The 19,317-nt window shown below is 52.6% G+C and overlaps 1 protein-coding gene across 2 annotated transcripts in view; it reads right to left on the bottom strand.

Annotated features, from left to right (window-relative positions):
* Positions 1-9,279, bottom strand: part of CPNE5 (copine 5) — an 89,206-nt gene extending 79,927 nt beyond the window's left edge. For both annotated transcript variants that reach the window (XM_041727291.1, XM_041727300.1), the window contains exon 1: positions 8,999-9,279. In XM_041727291.1, coding sequence (XP_041583225.1) covers positions 8,999-9,093 — 95 coding nt within the window. In that variant the 5' untranslated portion in view covers positions 9,094-9,279. The remainder of the gene's footprint in view (positions 1-8,998) is intronic.
* Between the last annotated feature and the right edge of the window lie 10,038 nt (positions 9,280-19,317).

Below are 19,317 nucleotides of genomic sequence, written 5' to 3'. Positions count from 1 at the left end.
CCAAGTTTGACCTCTGAAGCCCAAACCCATCTAGAGGTGCCCATGGAGAGTGTCTGCATTTCCAGACCCAAGGTCTCCCCAAACCCCATCCTGGCCAGCAGTGCCTCCTCCCATTCTCACTCTCCCCTCTCCTGCCCCTGGCCTCATCAGGGCTGAAGAGAAGAACTGGGGGGCCTGTCCGTCTCCTTCTGCCCCGCTCTCTGCCCAAACACGCAGAAGCAATCCTTACAGAAGAAATCCTCGAAAGGAAGAGGAAGGAGCTGAGGAGGAAAGGGACATTGGCACCCAGCCCCTGGCACTCACCCATCTCCCCTTTCAGATCCTGATCCTCACCCGGAAGCATTGTCTCCCTGCCAAGCCACCTCATCAAGGTCTAAAAAGCAATTTGCACATGACTTAAAGAGCTCTCCTTCCTGAGGCTTTTTTGTATTATTATTATTATTATTATTATTATTATTATTATTATTTATTGGAATAATTATCTCTCCCATGCTACATGGCCGAAGGAAGACAGCAAGAGCTCTGGCCTCATGTGCATCCACACTGGGATCCCCACATGGCCACTGGGTAATGCTGTGACCCTGGACAAGCTACTTAACCTCAGTTTCTTCATCTGTCTTATGGAGTCATGTTCCTGCCCTCTGCCATCACGAAACCGATAGCTTAAAAATAGAAATGCAGGAAGCTTGTTCGATTACTTTCTCCTTTATGCCCCCTCTCGTCCTATTCATCAAGTCATAAAGGCTTCTCCTTCAAAAACACATTCCAAATCTGTCTGCTCTTCCCCACACCACTGTCACCACTGTCTCCCCTGGGTGCTGCACTAGCCTCCTGCCTGGCAACGTACTTCAACTCCTGCTTCTCCCCGTCCTACCCCACCTCCCCTGTGCTACCCCACTCTGCCTCAGCCCCTTCTCTTCACAGTAACCAAAGTTTTTTTTAGAAAACAAATCAGATCAGGGCACCTGGGTAGTACAGTCGGTTAGGCATCCAACTCTTGGTTTCAGCTCAGGTCATGATCTCGGGGTCCTGGGATCGAGCTCCATGTTGGCTCTGTGCTCAGCATGGAGTCTGCTTGGGACTCTCTCTCTCCCTCTCCCTCTGCCCCTCCTCACCACTCTCTCTTTCTAAAATAAATAAATAAACCTTTAAAAGGAAAAAAAATGCATCAGATCATATTATTCCTGTTTAACAACCTTAAACTTCCAAATGCTGTTAGAGTACCAAACTCGTTAGCGTGGGTCACAAGGCCATGACTCGCACACTCCCTCCACCCCCACGTCCCACATCTCCTCTCGAACCTCATTCCCCCTTCACTCTCTACCTCACACTGCTCCAGCCACACCAGCCTCCCTGCAGTTTTGCAAGCATACCTAAGTCTTTCCTGCCACAGGGCCTTTACACTCCCTGTTCTCCCTAACTGAATTACCTTCCCCAGATCCTCCCCCAGCTGGCTTTCTCATCCTTTGGATCTCACCTCAAAGTCACCTGCTTATCCTGTCTAAAGTGCCCCCAACCAGGGCACCTGGATGGCTCAGTGGTTGAACGTCTGCCTTTGGCTCAGGTCATGATCCTGGGGTCCTGGGATCTAGTCCTGCATCAGGCCCCCGCAGGGAGCCTGCTTCTCCCTCTGCCTGTATCTCTGCCTCTCTCTCTCTCATGAATAAATAAATAAAATCTTAAAAAATAAAGTGTCCCCTACAACACCAAACTTACCTGCAGAGCACCTATCTTAACAGACATTATTGGCTTAATAAAAAAAATGAACACATTTGTTATATCGCCCCCCTACACACACACCATCGTGAGTTCTATGGGACAGTCATTCTTGTTCACCACTGTATCCTCAGCACTTCAAACTGTAAAGATTCAATAGCAAATGAGGATCAGTATCAATTATCGAAGGAATGAATGTATCAGTAGTGATCAGTTACTGGTGCCTATTAGCACCATTAATTTTATTTAGCACATTCCAGTTTACATAGAACTTCATAAAATACAACCTCTTTTGTCTTCATAGCAACCTTATAGAATGTAGACAGGACCAATATTTCCCCCTATTTTACAGATGGAGAGACTGAGAAACTTGACGGAGAACTTGAACAACCTGGCCAAGATTTTGGAGAGGGTAAGCCAGGAATCACCTTGACTTTCAGTGTCCTGCCGAGGATTCTTCAAGGTCTAAAGGCATACAGCTCTCCCATAGCGACCTTCAGGCACTACCCTAGCCCATCGGAGGCAGGTGATAGGAGAGGACAGAGGCACCTTACCTTGTGTTTTGTCAGGAATGTTTGTCAATTTATCATACTGTTTTGGGTTTTTTTCCTTGTGCAGAAAACAAGAAGAGAGGTAGTCAGGGATCTGGCCAAGCCGTGCTTGGAAAATCAGTCCCCAGTCACCTAACACAGGCTGTCTACTGACTGCAGGAAAATCTGAGGAGCTAGTCCTCAGAGATGCCAAACTCTAGGCCCCTGGCACCCCCAGGGAGCTTGGGTTGCTATGGATCACTTGGAAAGCCTCGTGTGGCAGAGTCCATGGCTGTCCACCTAGCAAGCATTCCTCACTCTCTTCCTAACAGAACCCACATTGGTTCAGGTATCTGATGGAAACATCCAAAGTCTTAGAAGGCACTTTCCTGTCCCTTGTTGCTATTAACTGAATTGTGTACCTCCTAAAATTTATATATTGAAAGAAACACTAATCCCAATGTGACAGTATTTGGAGACAGGGCCTTTGGAAGGCAATTAGGGTTATCTGAGGTCATGAGGGTGAGGCCCATGATGAGATTAGTGCCTGTATAAGACCCCAGAGAGCTTGATCTCTCTTTCTCTGTCATATGAGAACACAGTGAGAAGGTGGCTATCTGAAGCCAGGAAGAGGGTCCTCCCTAAAGCCCAACTATGCTCACCCCTTGATCTCAGACTCCCATCCTCCAGAACAGTAGAAAATAAATTTCTATTGTTTAAGCCACCCAGTCTATGGTATTTGGTTACCGCAGCCCATGCTAATTAACATGTTAGTCTAGGGGTGGACATGAGACCTGGCTTTACCCATTAAAATAGAAGGGGAAGTCTGGTGAGAGGTTTTGGGAGGGACTGCGCTTTTCAGATAAAAAGAACTTGTCAAAGAGAAGCCTTTGGCCCTATGCCTTGCTTCCTATCTTTGGATGTGGTTGTGATGCCTGGAACAGAGGCTGCCATTTTGCAACAATGAGGCCCACCATTTGGGTGATGGAAGAGGAGAAAGATTGCTGGGTCTTCGATAGCAAAGTGAGCTGATAAACCCACACTGGGATAACCTACCTCCAGACTCACTGTGATCTGAGAAAAATAAATATATTTTGTGTTTGAGCCATTAACAGATTTTCTGTTATCCATAGACAAAGCATTTCTAGCTGAACCTGATACTCAGTGCCCCCAAGCTTTCCAACCTTATTCCTCTTACCTCCTTCCTACTTTCTCCTCCAAGTGGTAGGGCATCTCCAGCAATGCCCTTGGGTTGAAGCAGGGAGAACTGTGAGCTGAGAGAGGAGGGATGGTAAGCTACTACCATGGGATCTGGATACCATGGAAAGCTGGCTGCCATCCCTTGACTCTCTGGCCTCTGCTTCCTAGAGATTTCTCCAGTTCTGGGTTTGCTTCCCAGAGCCAGAGGCATCTCTGAATAAGGAAGGCCTCTCCCATCCCTAGAGAGAGCACAGCAGCTCCTTGGTACCATCTACTATCACTGGTACCCAGGCCCCTACCATGACCCTCATGGAGAACTCAACCCCCAACCTCAAGAAGGCCTCAAGGCTTTGAAGTCTGAGGAAACTGGATTTGGAGCCCCTTCTCCAAAATGTGCTAACTGTAACCTCGGGCAGGTCCCTTAACCTCTCTGAGCTCTGGTTTCCTAATCAAAAAGGGAAAATACTACTCCCTACTTTAGAGGACTATTGAAAGGTTAAAAAGATACAGTCACTGTGGAAGGCAGCAATCTAAGATGGTCTCCAAGAGTCCTAACCCCCCTCATCCCCGTGTACAAGCCTGCATAATCCCCTCCCCTTAAGTGTGGGTGGGACCTAGGAATGTGATGGATACTCACTCCTGTGATTACTGTTACTTATATAGCACTCCGTCATGGCAGACTGGGAAGGAGGAAGCTGCCATGCTGTGGGAGGCCCACATGGCTAGGCCTTGAGGGCGGCCTCTAGGAGCTGGGAACCATCCCAATCCAACAGCCAGCAGGAAAATAGGACTTCAATCTCATCGCTGCTGCGAGGAATCAAATCCTCCCAACCATCTAAATGGGCGTGGCCTGGGCCAGGAGCCTCAGATGAGGATCAGAACCCCTGCAGACGCCTTGATGTCAGCCTGGGGAGACGTGAGCAGAGACGCCAGATATGCTGTGCCCATGCTTCTGACCTACAGAAACTGTAAGATGAGAAACCGCTGTTGTTTTAAGCCGCTAGCTTTGGGGCAATTTGTTACTAGGCAATTGAAAATGAACATCATAATCCATAATCTCAATTTGAATCAAATTGCTACTCCAGTAGGTCAAAAACCATTGAATATAGGCAACTGCACATGGTGGAGCCTCATACAGATGTAAAGCACCCAGCATGTAGTGAGCACTCAGTAAATCTCACTGTTCTCATTCCCCTGGCTCCACTAACAAGTGCCCTGGAGTATTCTGGTGGCTGGATGGACCTCTTTCTCCTAGCTCTGGCTTTGACAGCTGCCACACTCTCTCCAGGCTCCTCCTTCCCCAAAGCTGCCCTCCCCGTGCCTGTCAGAAGAAAGCATTCAGAGCCCATTCACACTCCTGAGAGGCCCAGGGCACAGCTCCTGAGCTAGGCTGCCTCTCAGGCCCCAGGGCAGCAAACTGCCAACCTGAACAGACAAGCAGAAAATATCTTGGGGGCAGAGGCAACAGCTGCCTACCAGCCCCGCCCGCCCACTGGCAAGGACAGGGCAGCTGCTTGAGAGATTCCAGCACGGCCAAGAAACTCCCTGCCTCTGGACTCTCCCCTCCTCGTCTTCCAGATGGGTCTCAGGAGCCCCACCATGTGAAACCGTGCATCCCTTCTTCCAGCAGATCCTCTGGAAGTGCAAAGGTTTCCTGTTACATAAAAAATGCAAATCACTCTTTCTAAGCAACACGCTGCCAATCTGGATCCCTGCATGGAGAGACCTGAAAAATAGTGAGGACTTTGGGGAATGGAACACTGGATAGCTGAGTTTTGACCTGGTCTGCAGGGAGGCTAATAGTTAGGAAAGGTCGAACAAGACCATCAGAGGAAAGAGAAGCTTGTGGCTCACATTTTCTACAATGTCTGCTGGTATCTGGTTCCACGAACCCATCTACCCTACTCACCCCCAAAACAACCCCTCAGAATCTTTAAATGTATACGTCAAATATATCTCAATAAAGCTGGGAGGAAGAGAAGTGAAGAAGAATCTCTAGATGGTTCAGATCTCCAGGACCCACACAAACCCTGGGACCCAACTAGAAAGATTTTTATTTACTCCCAGGTATCAAATAAAGGCAAATAAATTACTACTCATGGATTAATCTACTTTATCCTCAGAGCTGTGATAAGAATTACTACACATCTCTTACAGGTAAGGAAACTGAGGCACAGATTAAGTAATTTATGCAGTATCATGAGGACAGGGGCTGGGATTTGAACCCAGGTAGATATACCCCACAGCTCATGTTCCTAACCACTGAGCCAAACAACCAGAAGCTTTACAATATTCAACCTTGAATTTACCAAAGTTGGCAAAAACAATTGTTTGGGGGTGGATTTTAGATTAGCCCAAAAGCAACTCTACCCAAAGCAGGGACCCAAATATGTCCATCCCACACTGTCAGGTGGCTTTAGGGGAGGTGTGGCTAGGCCTCCAGGTGGTTCTGTGCTGGGGCTCAGACATGCACCTCTACCAGGCAGCTTTTCTCAACTAGGAGTTTCCTAGGATAGGCATGGCAGGGGGCTGGGTCTTCTCCTAGGCAACTGCAGAGAGCTCCTGGGGCTGCAGGGGGTAGCAGGGATCTTTCTGAGGAGCAGAACAGAGAGGGAAGGTAACTGGCACGGAGAAATGCTAGTTTCCAGTTCCCTGAAATATGGCCTCCTCAACTCCAGCTGCCTATTCTAAAGCCCACTGGAGTTCTCAACCCCCCCCCCCCCCCCCCCCCCCCGCCAACCCCTCTGCCTGCTTACTGCTCCATGCCTACCAGAAGGGGTCACTTGGAGACTCAGAGCAGGGCATCCCTAGGCCTCTTCTCCTGGAACCCAGTCAGTGCTGACCATGGGATATAGTGGAGGAAGACTTACGACCACGGAATGTAGGATACGCTGGAGAAAGCCAATCTGTGCAGCTCTTCCTCCTCCCTAAGCTTCTTCTTAACCCCCTCCCCCTTTGCCTTCTCTCTCTCTCTCTTTCTCTCTCATTCTGTCTCTTGTAGAACCTAGACAGTTGGACCTGGCTGAGGCAAAGAGATGGATTTACAATTTCAAGCCCACCTGGACTGTTTTCTGGCCTCCTCTGTTCCAGGGGCCTCCTGCCCCCTCATTCTTCCTACCAAAACCCTTCCACTTTCAACACTCTAGCTTTCAGGAAACCAGGAGCAGGGCCTGAGTCAGGCCTTCCTCAGTCTGATGGATCATGTCCTTTGAGAGGGAAGAGATACCAACCCTTTGGGAGGGTTGATCCCAAACTACATTCCTCAGGAACTCGGGTGCACCCCAAGGTACTTCTTAAGCAAAAGATTTGAGTCCTTTGGACACCTCCACTTTCAGAGAGCAAACAGGAGGGGCCAAATACTACTGCCTTACGGTAATCATCATGGCTACTTAAGGAGCATCTGTTACATGCCCAGCAAGTGCAAAGTAGTGTGCTGGGGGCTTCATGATCCTCTGCTCCTTAAGTTAGTTCTTCCAACAATATTTGTTGAATATCCCACTTCATGCCAACCACTTTTTGAAGCATGTAAGCTACCTCAGCAAAGATTTCTCAAATACAGGTTCATCGTGTGCATTTGACAAACAGGGGCAATGGAGGCTAAAAGTTTGCCTCAAAGGGTGGAGCAAAATCCATTTCAAGGTGTTGGACTCCAAAGCCACATGGCCACATGCCCTCTGCCTCCCCCAACTCCACTGCAGTAGAGGGGTCACGGGTCAGAGCCAGGGTGGGGATCCCTGTCCTCCACTGCTTCTACGGTTGCTTTGGGGGAAGAGGGATGAAGTCTCCGTACCTGAGGTGTCTTCAGAGATTGAGTGCTCAGTGTGTGAGTGAACCCCTGGCCCTGGCTGAGTACTCAGGACCCAGAGGACACAGAAGCCTGTGTGATGCTGGCTGGGTGTCTCATGGGTGAGAAGGACAGCTGGAGGTGGGGGGGGGCATGAGGCTGGACTTTTCAGGATGGGGGGACATGAGCCAGCAGAGACGAAGGAGGGGTGAAATCAGGATGGGGAGTTGGCTGCTCGGAGCTCAGCGGTGACAAGGATCTGGAGACAGCTCTGACACAAGCCTGACAAGCTGGGAGGGAGCATCAGGCGCAGGGATGTGTGCTCCACAGGGGAGGGAAGGCAGGCTGTGGCAACTGTTGATGGCTGAGGAGGTGAGACGGGAGCTAATGGGCCATCAGGAATCTCCCAGCAGAGCAATGGCAAGATGCAAATGGTGTCAGGAGATAATTCTGATAGTGATGTGTGGGACCATGGCGGAGACATGTGGAAGCTACCACAGGAGACCCAGGAAGGGTCTGGCATGGGGAAGGGGGCTGTGTTCCACCACACCAGCCCTCGCTCCCACTCACCCTCAAATCCCCAGTCGCTCCTCAGGCTCTGTCTACACACACACACACACACACACACACACACACACACACCAACATCAGTGCCACAACTTTGGAAAAGAAGGTTGGGAGGCCATGAGGGCGAGTGAAGGCTCTGACCAGAGAGGGACCTGGATAAAAATGGGGTGGGTGATTTGTTACAAGGGCACAGCCAGGACTCTGGAAATGCTGTTGGTCATTGGGGCAGGAGGAATGGCATCTCTGGGGGAATGTCAAAGGTGGTCTCTGCCTGGCCCATAGCACCCCTCACAGCCTCAGCCCCACAGGGGCCCCAGGCCAGCCCTAAGCCACCACTGCACTAGAGAAAAATCCTCCTCCTCCACTAGCGCCCCCTTACTGCTTGGGGCAGCCTTCTCCCCAGATAGGAGAAACAGGGGGAGACCTGGCTCTTAGATGGAGAAGTTATCCCCAGACTCCGTGTGACATGACTGAGGATTTGGGGGTGGTAGGCCACAAAACACACCTCCCCTCCCCTGCTGGACTCTAAAATTCCATGCTCAGTGTTCTAGTCCTTTGGCTTAAGATTTTTGTACCTAAGTTATTGGTTTTTTTGTTTTTGTTTTGTTTTTAATGGCGCCACTTGAAGAAGTTGTTATCAGTTATCCACAGCTCAGTATGAATGAGTCAATCTGATCCTTTTCCACGAGTCAGTTTTGCTGTTGGAGGTGAAGAAAAGCTGTAAATCCTGGGGTCTGGGACAGTGGGTGGGGGCAGAGGAGAGGAGGGTGTTGGGGCAAAGCAGCAGGGAGACGGCAGGAGAGAAGGGCATGGAAGGCAGAGGCTGGGTATGCCTGGGAAGGATGGGGCAGATCACTCACTTCTCCATTTGGGGAGGAGTAGATCGGAAATCGCCTGTGCTGAGACCCTGGGATGGCCTTTCACAACCTCCCTCTCCTCCTCCCGGGTCTGCCTTTCTCCTCCCGGCAACAGCCTGGAGTGCAAACTTTCCGCGATGCGACCCCACGCCTGGCCTCCCACTCCGCCGCCACCCCCCGTGGCTGGGCAGGGCTCGGCCGCAGGCTGGGCAGCGGTGGTCCTGGAAGCTGGAGGGGCGCGCGACGGGAGAGGTCCGGGCGGCGGGGGCCGCGGCGCTCCAGGGCCAGGCGCGGCGCGGCGCGGGGCGGGGCGGGGCGGGGGGACCCGGCCGGCGGGCGCTCACCTGCAGGACACGGTGATCTCCACCTTGGTGGCCGGGATGCTGCCCGCCAAGGAATCGAACTCGCTCAGCGACGCCATGTCCTCGGGCTGCTCCATCGCCCACCGCGCCCCCCACCCCCAATTAGTCAATCCCTGCGCGATTCACGCCTCCTCCAAAGCGACTGAAACCCTGGGCGCTCCCCCAACTCCGGAGCCGGCGCTGGGCGGCAAAGGGAGGAGAGAGGAGCGCGAAGAGGGGGCGTGGGAAGTGAGAGAGGGAAGGGGGGCGGAGGGAGCGGGGGCCGCGGAGAGGGGAGGGGAGCGGGGGCCGCGGCGCGGAGGCCGGGGGCCCGCAGAGGGGGCGCCGCGGAGGGAGGCGGAGGGGCGCGGGGAGAGGTCACGGGAGGGACGCGCGGCGTCGCGGAGAGGGGCGTGCAGCTTGGGGGGCCGGAGGGGTGCGGGCGCGGGAGGGGGCGTGGGGGCCGGAGCGGGCGCGGGAGGGGGCGCGGGGGTGGCCGGGCGCCGGCGGCGCGGAGCGGGGACGCCGGGGCTGCGCCTCCTCTCGCTGGGTCTGCGCGCGGGCGGCAGCGGGGCTGGGGAGCCGGCGGCGGGCGCCACCTCCCCGGCTCGGGCGCGGGCTCCCGGGCGCCCGGGCTGCGGGAAAATCAAATGTGCCCGAAGCCGCCGCCTCCCGCCAGCCGGGGCGGGCTGCGTGCGGGGTCGGCGAGCGCCGGAGGGGGCGCCCGCAGGGGCCGGGGCGGGGCCGCGGGCGGGGTCTGCGCACGGGTGTGAGGGTGTCGGTGCGAGCGTGAGTCTGTGTGTGCGCGTGTGTGCGCGCGTGGCGGGCGTGGGGCCGCGGCTCCAGATGCTGGAAGCGGGGGCGGGGGGAGCCGGAGATGGTCCCGGGCGCGCGCGTCTCCCTCTGCGCCCCCCGCCAACCCCCTCAGGGGTTTCCTACTGGAAGAGGGAGAGGGGTTCGTGCACCGCGGGGCGTGTGTTGGAGGAGCCTGCGCGGGGCTGGGTGGCAGCGACGTGCGCAAAGGAGCCATCCCCGCCCCCCGCCCGAGGCTCGAGGGGCTCTTTGCTGCGGGTGCGCCCCACGGAGCGGGGGGGGGGGGCGGGGCGCGTCTATACACAGAATCGCATCTCTTGGGCAGGTGTGTGGGGGCCACCCCAGGGCCCAGAGGGGCCTCCTCGGTTTCCCAGGCAGGGCCGTTAGGCCTAGGCAGGTCTGTGCATGGGCGCCCCCAATCCACCTCGGGCTCCCTCCGGGCCTGGCGCCAACCACCTAAGCCACCCGCCAGCTCCCTCCCCATCTCCGGCCCGTCGTGACTAGTGGCTGAGCCAGCCCCTGGGGTCTAGAAGCTTCCTCCACCAGACTGAGAGGGTGGCTGGAGCCCCCGGGCTCCCATCCAACAGCACCGCGTGGAAGGCTGCTGTGTGCCGGGTTCTGGTCCCTGTCCTGGGACCGAGGGGACAGTTGAGGCACCCCTCAGATGGGGCCCCCCTCCAGAACCAAGCCCTTCGTGGCCTCAGGGCCGGACCGGCCCACCCTGCCTCATCCCGGCCCCTCCAGGCTCGGGTCGCCATGCTGTGGCGTCTCCCAGGGGCTGCATGCATAGACTCGGCTCCGGAAAATCCCCCGCAGCCCCTCCTCAGCCTCCGTGCAAGTTGTACTGAGCTGGAGCCGGGTTTTCCGCGCCCACCGCCCGACGCCGGGGGCGGGAAGGGACGGGGAGGGGGGTGGCGGGGAGGCCTAGAGCCTGAGGCTGGACCCGGGGAAAGCCACGCCCTCTGGGCCCTGCCTCAGGCGCTGGGTAACTGGCGTGTTGAGATTGTTTGAAGTCAATTCCCAGAACATTAGAAACAGCCAGAGTCAAAGATGAATATAAGAACACATTCCTTGACCTAGGTTAAGTGTTTTCCATTTACTCGGGTTCAGGGTGGACTCCTTCTGCTACCTGAGACCCACACCAAAGGGGCAGGGGCGGCTGGGATTCCCGTGGCAGTGGGGCACGCCTGGGTCTGAAGGCCCACCTCCGTTTGGATACGTGGCCCCATCTCCCAAGAGAATAATTCAGGCCAGCTTTCCTGAGGGAACCAATACTGGGCTCAGAATTTCTATGCCCTCCTCTCCCTCCCACCTCCCACCTCCCACATACCTGTCCTTGACAATGTTCCAAACATACTTGTGGAATATGTTATCCATTCATTCCACTGGTATTTACTGAGTACCTACTGTGTGTCTGGCCCACTGCTAGGGCCACTTGGGAAACTTCTTTTTTTTTTTTTTTTTTTTTATGATAGTCACAGAGAGAGAGAGAGAGAGAGAGAGAGAGAGAGGCAGAGAGAGAAGCAGGCCCCATGCACCGGAAGCCTGATGTGGGATTCGATCCCGGGTCTCCAGGATCGCGCCCTGGGCCAAAGGCAGGCGCCAAACCGCTGCGCCACCCAGGGATCCCACTTGGGAAACTTCTTGATAATCAACCATTCTATTTTCAGAGAGCCTACCGCAGGCTAGAAACCATGCTTAATTCTTTTTTAAAAAATATTATTCCCGGGGCAGCCCTGGTGGTGCAGGTTCCAGGGCGTAATCCTGGAGACCCTGGATTGAGTCCCACGTCAGGCTCTCTGTATGATGCCTGCTTCTCCCTCTGCCTGTGCCTCTGCCTGTCTCTCTCTGTCTCTGTGAATAAATAAATAAAATCTTAAAAAAAAATATTATTCCCATAGCATAAAATTCACCATTTAAAGTATACAACGCAGTGGTTTTAGAATCTCTCATAAGGGCCGTGTATGATTTTAAATTCTCAAAATATAAGTGTGAGACATTACTATCCACATTTAATAAATAAGGAAGCTAGTGGCAAGAGAGGCTAAGGAACTTGTCCCTGAACAGCCAGGTGGGAACTGACAGAAGAATTTGAACCCCAGTCTTTGGGACCCAAGTTTGACTGCCTCTTGGGATGGGGACAGATGATGGTCTTTAAAACCATATATGAAATCAGGCCATGTTGGGGAGGGCAACCATAGGGAGCTATTGCAGGTTGCTCAGCGGGTGCATAGTGAGACTGAAACTCTACCCCGTTACTTTGTTATGTGACAGCATCTGGGGATCCCTGGGTGGCGCAGCAGTTTAGCGCCTGCCTTTGGCCCAGGGCGCGATTCTGGAGACCTGGGATCGAATCCCACGTCGGGCTCCCGGTGCATGGAGCCTGCTTCTCCCTCTGCCTGTGTCTCTGCCTCTCTCTCTCTCTCTCTCTCTCTCTCTCTGTGACTATCATAAATTAAAAAAAAAATTAAAAAAAAATGTGACAGCATCTGGGCTAGCAGCCCCCAGGCCTTTCTAGAAGGATTCTCTATTTGTCTATTTCTCTCCATTCCCTCTCAGTCATTGCATTTCCACTGCTGGGTCTTTGACAAAAAAAAATTGTTTTGGGTACCTATTCTGTGCCACAGGCTATCCTAGGCTCCGAGAATAAAGAGACAAATAACATGTTGTCCCCAAGGGGTCCTCAGGCTAGTAGGGGCCCCAGGACATGCAGATAGATAAGCCACAATGCAGCAGGAAGAGTGCCTTGGAGGTAGGTATAAAGTCCCTGGGAACAGAATAGAGTGGCCAACAGTTTTGCCTTAGGAGTGGAAAGAAGGGAGGATCAGGGGAAACTGCAAAAAGAGGATCTGGGGGTGCCTAGGTGGTTCAGTTGGTTAAGCGTCCAACTCTTGATTTCAGCTCAAGTCACGATCTCCGGGGCATGAGATTGAGCCCTGCGTCAGACCTTGTGCTGGGCGTGAAGCCTACTTAACATTCTTTCCCTCTCCTTCTGCCTCCCTCCTTCTATGATCATGTACGTGTGTGCTCTTTCTATGAAAAAAAAAAAAAAAGGTGTTCTTGAAAAGGACATTGGAAATGATGTCTGTTTGGTCCCCCCAGAAGCAGACCCTGAGAGAAAGGTTTGAATGTGAATAGTTAGCTTTGCACAGTGGCAGTGTCATAGCCAATGAGGTTTATCGGAGGAGCGATTATTGCTAATTGAATGTGAGTAGTTTATTTGGGAGTTAAAGAAACACTACGTGGGGAGGATGGGGGTAAGACAGGTAAGTAGGCCCTACGGGGGGGGGGGGGGGGGTGGTGGTGGTGGTTATCAGGCCAGTTATCCCTGGGCAGCTAGGGCTCATTCCCACAGAGGAGCTCGGGCAAATTATGTAGAACACGCCTCAAACTTAGCCCCCTAGAAGGGCGAGAGAGCAGGGTGTGTATACACCAGCGTTTGTTGGTGGTTGGCTCAGGGGCTGAGGGTCACTGTTTTGTGGGGGCAAGCGGGAACTCCCGGGCACTCTGGCCTAGCCAGCATAGAGTGGCGAATGCAGGTTCAAGAGGCCAAGAAAGCTTTGGGCAAAGGAATGCAAGTGCTGCCAGCAGGTTACGGGGCTGGAGCGCACTGAAGTGGTAAAGATGGGGGCTTTGCCAGAAGAGCTGCCGCCACAGATGACAAACCTCTGCCCGAAGCACAAAGCTAAGCAGGTGCTCCTGGCAGACAGCCAGCACGACCAAGGGCCAGAGAGCCATGTTTGGGGAGCTTGGTGTGGCTGGGCCGCCGGGTAAAGGTGGCAGCAGTAAGAGTGGGAAGCCAGGAGGGGAGGGGCCATGGCGCCAGGCCACAGGTCTTGGCCTCTTCCAGGCACATGAGCTTTTCAGAAGGGAACGCTGAAGGATTGCAAGACACTCCTCGGCTACATGGTCAACAGAGTGAGCCCCAGAATCCAAAGCTTGCTGATCAGGCCCAGGGCAAAATGCTCACAGTCCTTGCTTAAATGAAGTGCCAGTGGTTCAAAAGTAGCCAGCAGATGTGCCATGTGATGGGTCATTTCTCCTTTGAGGGCTATGCTAGTGCCAAGTTACTGAGGTCCCCTGCGATGTTGAGGCAAGCCAGCCGATAGGCCAGCAGGTGCTGCAGATGTGTTGTCTGGGCCTGGTGGCCAGATCAGAACCAACTGTGGCCCTGGCCCGCCCGGCCACGTAACCAGTACTCATCCCTCTGATTAGGAACTGTGAGCACGGAATGGGCCATGCCCAGAAGATCTGGAATAATCAGCATCAGCGCTTTGCCTTTGCCATCCAAGACTGCAAACACGCTCTCATCTGACCTAATCTGCGGTGTTAATGATGGCAGAGCAATTTCGAGAGGCAACTTGCAGCATTGATAAGAAGGAGAAGAAAAGCACCGCGGGGTATGTGAGGCAGAGATCTTCACAGCGAAGACAGCTGCTGCCCACCCTCTCAAGACACTTCGTGTAAATGCTGCCCTCAGATCTGCCCTGTTTCAGACTTGTGATGGTAGGAGAAAAGGGACACAGAAGAGCAGAAGGACTATGCATGCGACAGGGCAGTGGGGGCTGCCCATACCACACCTTAGAATAAACTAGAAAAATGTGTTCTTTACTCTAGGGACATGAAACTCTGAGCCAGACAGGGCACATGGCTTGTTGAGCAGAGTGTGGGCTGGCTTTGAGCCTCCACTTACTCCCTTGGTTGGGTGTCCTTGTGCAGTGAATACCCTCCACCTCCATGCATGGCAGCCCTGAAGACAAAAGGAAAAATAGAGGGCACAACAGAAACCTGAAACCTCCACGGCAGTACAGAGGTGGGAAAGATGTAGTGTCTGATTCCATCCATTAATAGAAATGCTAGAAGGGGCTTGGAGACCATCTAGCTAAACCCCTTCATTTACTAAGAAGCTTAGAGGGGGAGAATGATTGCACTCAAGTTCACCTGAACTCTTTCCTCCCAATAAGAAATGCCACCAATGGCAGCAAGGTCAGGGACCCAAGAACAGTGAGGACCCGCCTGAGGTGTGGAGAGAAGCCATGTTCTGTCAGGGTAAAAGAAGCAAAAGCCAGCCACAGAGCTCGCCACACCTCCAGTACCCATTCTTCCCAGAGGGTGGCAACGGTCTTCCAGCCAGATGCACTACCATCCCAACCTGAACTGCAACTAGCCCTCCCTCCTACTTCTCCCCAGATCATAGCGCCAGCTAACTGGGTCCATGATTCATTGGGGCAAAGAGAAGCCCCAGGGCCCTTCTCTGCCAGCCCAGCAGCCTTCTTGCCTTAGGATCCACCCCTTCCACCACCCACTCTGCCCTGGCATCTATGGCAGCCCAGTGGGCACTAGCTTGCTCTCTCATGTCTCTTGCTCTCTTCTTCCCTCCACCCACTCATGCTTTTCCAAGTGAAGGGCACCTCCCACCCAGTACAGTCTAGCTACTGGAATCTTCACAGCAGCATGGGATCCACTTTAGATGGACCAAAGTCATCTAAAGTTTAGACCAAAGTCTAGACTGTGAGACCAAAGTGAGGTTGTGATGTTCCTCTGCTGGAGATCCTCCCCTGGCTCCCATTTTACTCTGTGGTAAGAGGACTTACTGGGCTATGGGCTCTGTCCCCTCCCTTCCCTGTGACTTCTCTGACATCATCTCATCTTTCTCTTCACCTCACTGACTGTGTGCCAGCCACACTGACCTCCTTGTTGGCCATGTAACTCCTTTCTCAGGACCTTTGTGTCCTGCTGTTCCCTCAGCCCAGTCCCTCAGGTCTCTGTCCAGATGCCCCCTCTGCATGGAAGAGGCCATCCTAGCTAACACAGTGCCTCATTACTCTCATCCCCTGGCCTTATTTTCCCTTATAGCATTAATCTTGTCAGTTTCTCACTAGGATTTAAGTTTTATACAGGCAAGGACTTGGTCTTGTTCAGTGGTGCATTCCCGTCCCTGAGACAATGCACGGTACATTGTGAGTGCTCAGCTTGTCAAAAGACTAAATGAGGAGCACCTCAGTGGCTCAGTCAATTAAGCATCTGCCTTTGGCTCAGGTCATGATCCCAAGGTCCTGAGATCGAGGCCCACCTCAGGCTCCCTGCTCAGTGGGGAGTCTCCTCTCTCTCTCTCTCTGCCTCTCTCCCCAGTTTGTGCTCTCTCTCATTCACTCTCTCAAATAAATGAATAAAACCTTTTTTTTTTTTTAAAGACTAAATAAAAGTCCACCCTTTCCCTCTGAAACATCAACTCATTCAGGAGGACCTTCGGCCTCCTCCTACTGGTCCCAAACAGAGCCTGTCTTCCCCACCACACCTCATCTAGCCTTCTGTCCAGCAAACATTTAGTGAACATCTATAATGAATTCAGTTGTTGAACAGTTTGACAACTGTCAGATGGCGAATCTCTGGGCCCCTAGGCCAGGACCACAGAGAAGAGGAGGGATTTTTATGTATCTCTTTTTTACCAAGAACCTGCCATATACTAGGCATAGCAGGGAGAATTTAACATGTCACATATTTAATCCTCACGTTAACCCCATGATGCTACTTACTGTCCCATTTGGCAAATACTCCCCTGTGCCAAACCAGCTGTACAAACTAGCTGTGCTAGTTCATCACCAGGGATGTAGAAATGAGGGAGACCCAGTCTCCTCAGAAGCTGTCCAGTGGAGTTAAAGCACCTACTTTGAATTACTGTTCTAGAAATCTGTAGAATAATGGGCACTATCTGCTCCATTTTACAGATAAAGAAACTGAGGTCCAAAGTTGTTCAGTACCTTAACCTGCCCAAGCACACACAGGTAAGCAATGACAGGATGCAGACCCAGGACTGTGTGGGTCCAAAGGCCCTGTCTTTGCCCAGCACCATCAGGCCTCTTTCCCGTCCTCCTTCAGCGCCTGACCAGGAGTCTCTAGCTCCTGGCCCCTCACTGGTCTGTACCATCTGATCTGTGCTCTGGGCCATGACCCTTCCACTTCTCACTTTGTCCAGCGTAGACCTCACAGTCCATCACCTTCCCTCAAATAGGTAACCCAGTATTCAGCTCAGTATTGTTAGTTACCATCTTAGAGAGCTCAGCACTGCCGACTTTAAAGATAATTCAACTTGCCTAGACTTTACAGACCTGGAAAGTGAGTCCTAGGGAGGAGAAGAAATATGCCCAAGGTTGTTCTGTTGAGAGGCAGTAACTAGAAATAAAAATGAATGGGAGCTCTGATTAGAATCAGTCTCGGGCAGCCTGGGTGGCTCAGTGGTTTAGTGCCGCCTTCAGCCCAGGGCCTGATCCTGGAGGCCTGGGATCGAGTCCCGCATCGGGTTCCCTGCATGGAGCCTGCTTCTCCCTCTGCCTGTGTCTCTGCTTCTCTCCCTGTGTGTCTCTCATGAATAAACAAATAAAATCTTTAAAAAAAAAAAAAAAAGAATCAGTCTTGGGAATCTTCTCTCACCTTGGCTTCTTCAAGAAGAGATGGGCCTCCTTGACTTTCTGTTGATCGATAAACACAAATATGCCGTCTCTGCCGTCTCTGAGCCTTCCACAAGAAAAGCCAGGGTGATTGTCCACCTCCCCACCACCCACATTGGGCTTTTGCACCCAACCAGAGTCAGCTGCACCTGGGTGCCACTGGCCTTTCCTCCTGCCATTTCCTCTCTGCCAGGCCCAAATCCTCACCATATTTCAAGTACTACCATTTCCAAGAAGTTAGAATGGATTTTCCTAACCTTTCTCCTCCACAATTCTTTTCTTAGGTAATTTTTTTCCCTCCTCTTTCCACTAGCAGGGGGTGTGCCCTGCAGGCCTTGGACCTCGGTCCTCAACAGCCTGGCCTTTCCCCCAGGGCCTCAGCCTCCCTTTCTTTTCACTGGACTTAATTGCATTTGAATACATTACTGCCAGTCAGCCAGTCTGCTCCTGGGCCTCCTGAACTCTTTCTCCACTTGATGGAAGCCCATTTCCTCTTGTTTGAGCATCTTGGGAAATGAAGAGTGAGTCCTCACATTTCTTCACAAGCTCCAAAACAAATTGTGTCCCTCTCTGAAGTCTCAGCCTTCCACCGACACACTTGTCACGTTCCTGAGTGGCATGTGCAGGCCCAGGTGAGGGACAGAACAGCTCTATTTGTACCCAGGTGGCCTCGATTGATTCTATTTGCAGAAACCCCTCTCAGTTCTCCCCTGCCCCAGCGGCCATGAGTGTCCTGGCCACAGGACTCTCTGCCCCTCCCTACCTCAGGCTGATGGGTGCAGGGCTACCATTTCACAGAAGCCCTCAGATTCTATCACCATCGCTCCTTAGTACTTCCTCTGGCTGTACCTGTACTGGGGTGGCCTGAAGAGCCACTGAGGATGAAACACTTTTTTTTAAGGTTGAAATTAATTTTCATGCCAAGCTGCCTGGTGTTTGCTTGCCTGGCTGCTGGAGAAAACTTAAACGTGCACAAAATGCCATGAGATTGGCTTTGTGCAGAAGCTGAAGTCCCAGTGGCCCTGCCCCTGGAGCTCGCCTGCTTGCATCTCCAGCTGTCTGCCATGATTTCCCTGGGTTTTATTAACTCGGGGCCCTGCACTGGGAGAGGAGCTCATCAGACACACTTCACATCTTGCCTCCTCCACCCCTGGCTAAGAAAAGTTGCCCTGATTACGGGAAGTATGTGTTCCCTGGTTCTCTGATAATTCTATCAGGAGCCAGGGTGAGGCTCAGGTGTCAGGCTCCCAGAGCTGCTGCTGACAGCCTCAGAGGCAGCCTGCCTGCAAGCTTGGGGGCTGGAGGCAGAATGCCTGCTTCTGCATTCATGCTGTGACCTTGAACACCTCATTGCATTTCTGCTTTCTCAAGTTCCCCTAGCTTAAAAAATGGGAATAATACCCATACTGCCCTCCCCTCCGAGTTGGTATGAGATTCTAATTAGCTGAGGATGTGCTGGGAGCTACCAGGGAAGAAAAATCACTGAAGTTTAGACCAGAGAGGGGTTAGTCCTCAGGCTACAGATGGAGGCTTGGGGACGGAAGCCGCCATAGTCACACAGTGACCTGGTTTGAATACTAGTTTCTGGTTTTTTGTTTTTTTTTTTTTTGAGTGTTAGAAGAGAGCAAAGGGAGAAACCAAACCCATGGGAGTTTAGAGTATGGTGGAGGGAAAAGAGTAGATCCCCCAGCTTAGCCCTGCCAACTGGGTGGAATCTTCACCCATGTGGATGCATCTATGAATGAGATGTCATAATGCCTTGTTTGCGGGCCTTCAGAGAGTCAGTGGAATAATATGTGCAAGGCATCTGGCACCTGGTATGTTCCCCAAATGCAAGTTCCTTCCCAACTCTTGTTTTATCTTAAACAGCATCACAAACACTGTCAAAAAGGGAGGCACAAAGAGAATTTTCTCTGAGCTGAATGTTGCCAAAAAGACAATTGTGAACCTTGGATTCCCTTTCCTTTGGGGGCTTTTCTTATACAGTGAATGTGAAATGGCCGTTTTCCCTGTCAGTGTAATGAGGAAGGAGAAATATTGCTTCTCCCTCCTCCCCCACGG

This window comes from Vulpes lagopus, chromosome 1 (assembly GCF_018345385.1).
Source record: "Vulpes lagopus strain Blue_001 chromosome 1, ASM1834538v1, whole genome shotgun sequence".
NCBI lineage: Eukaryota > Metazoa > Chordata > Mammalia > Carnivora > Canidae > Vulpes > Vulpes lagopus.
The sequence above is the reverse complement of the archived record's forward strand: the minus strand, read 5'-3'. Positions and strand labels throughout refer to the sequence as shown.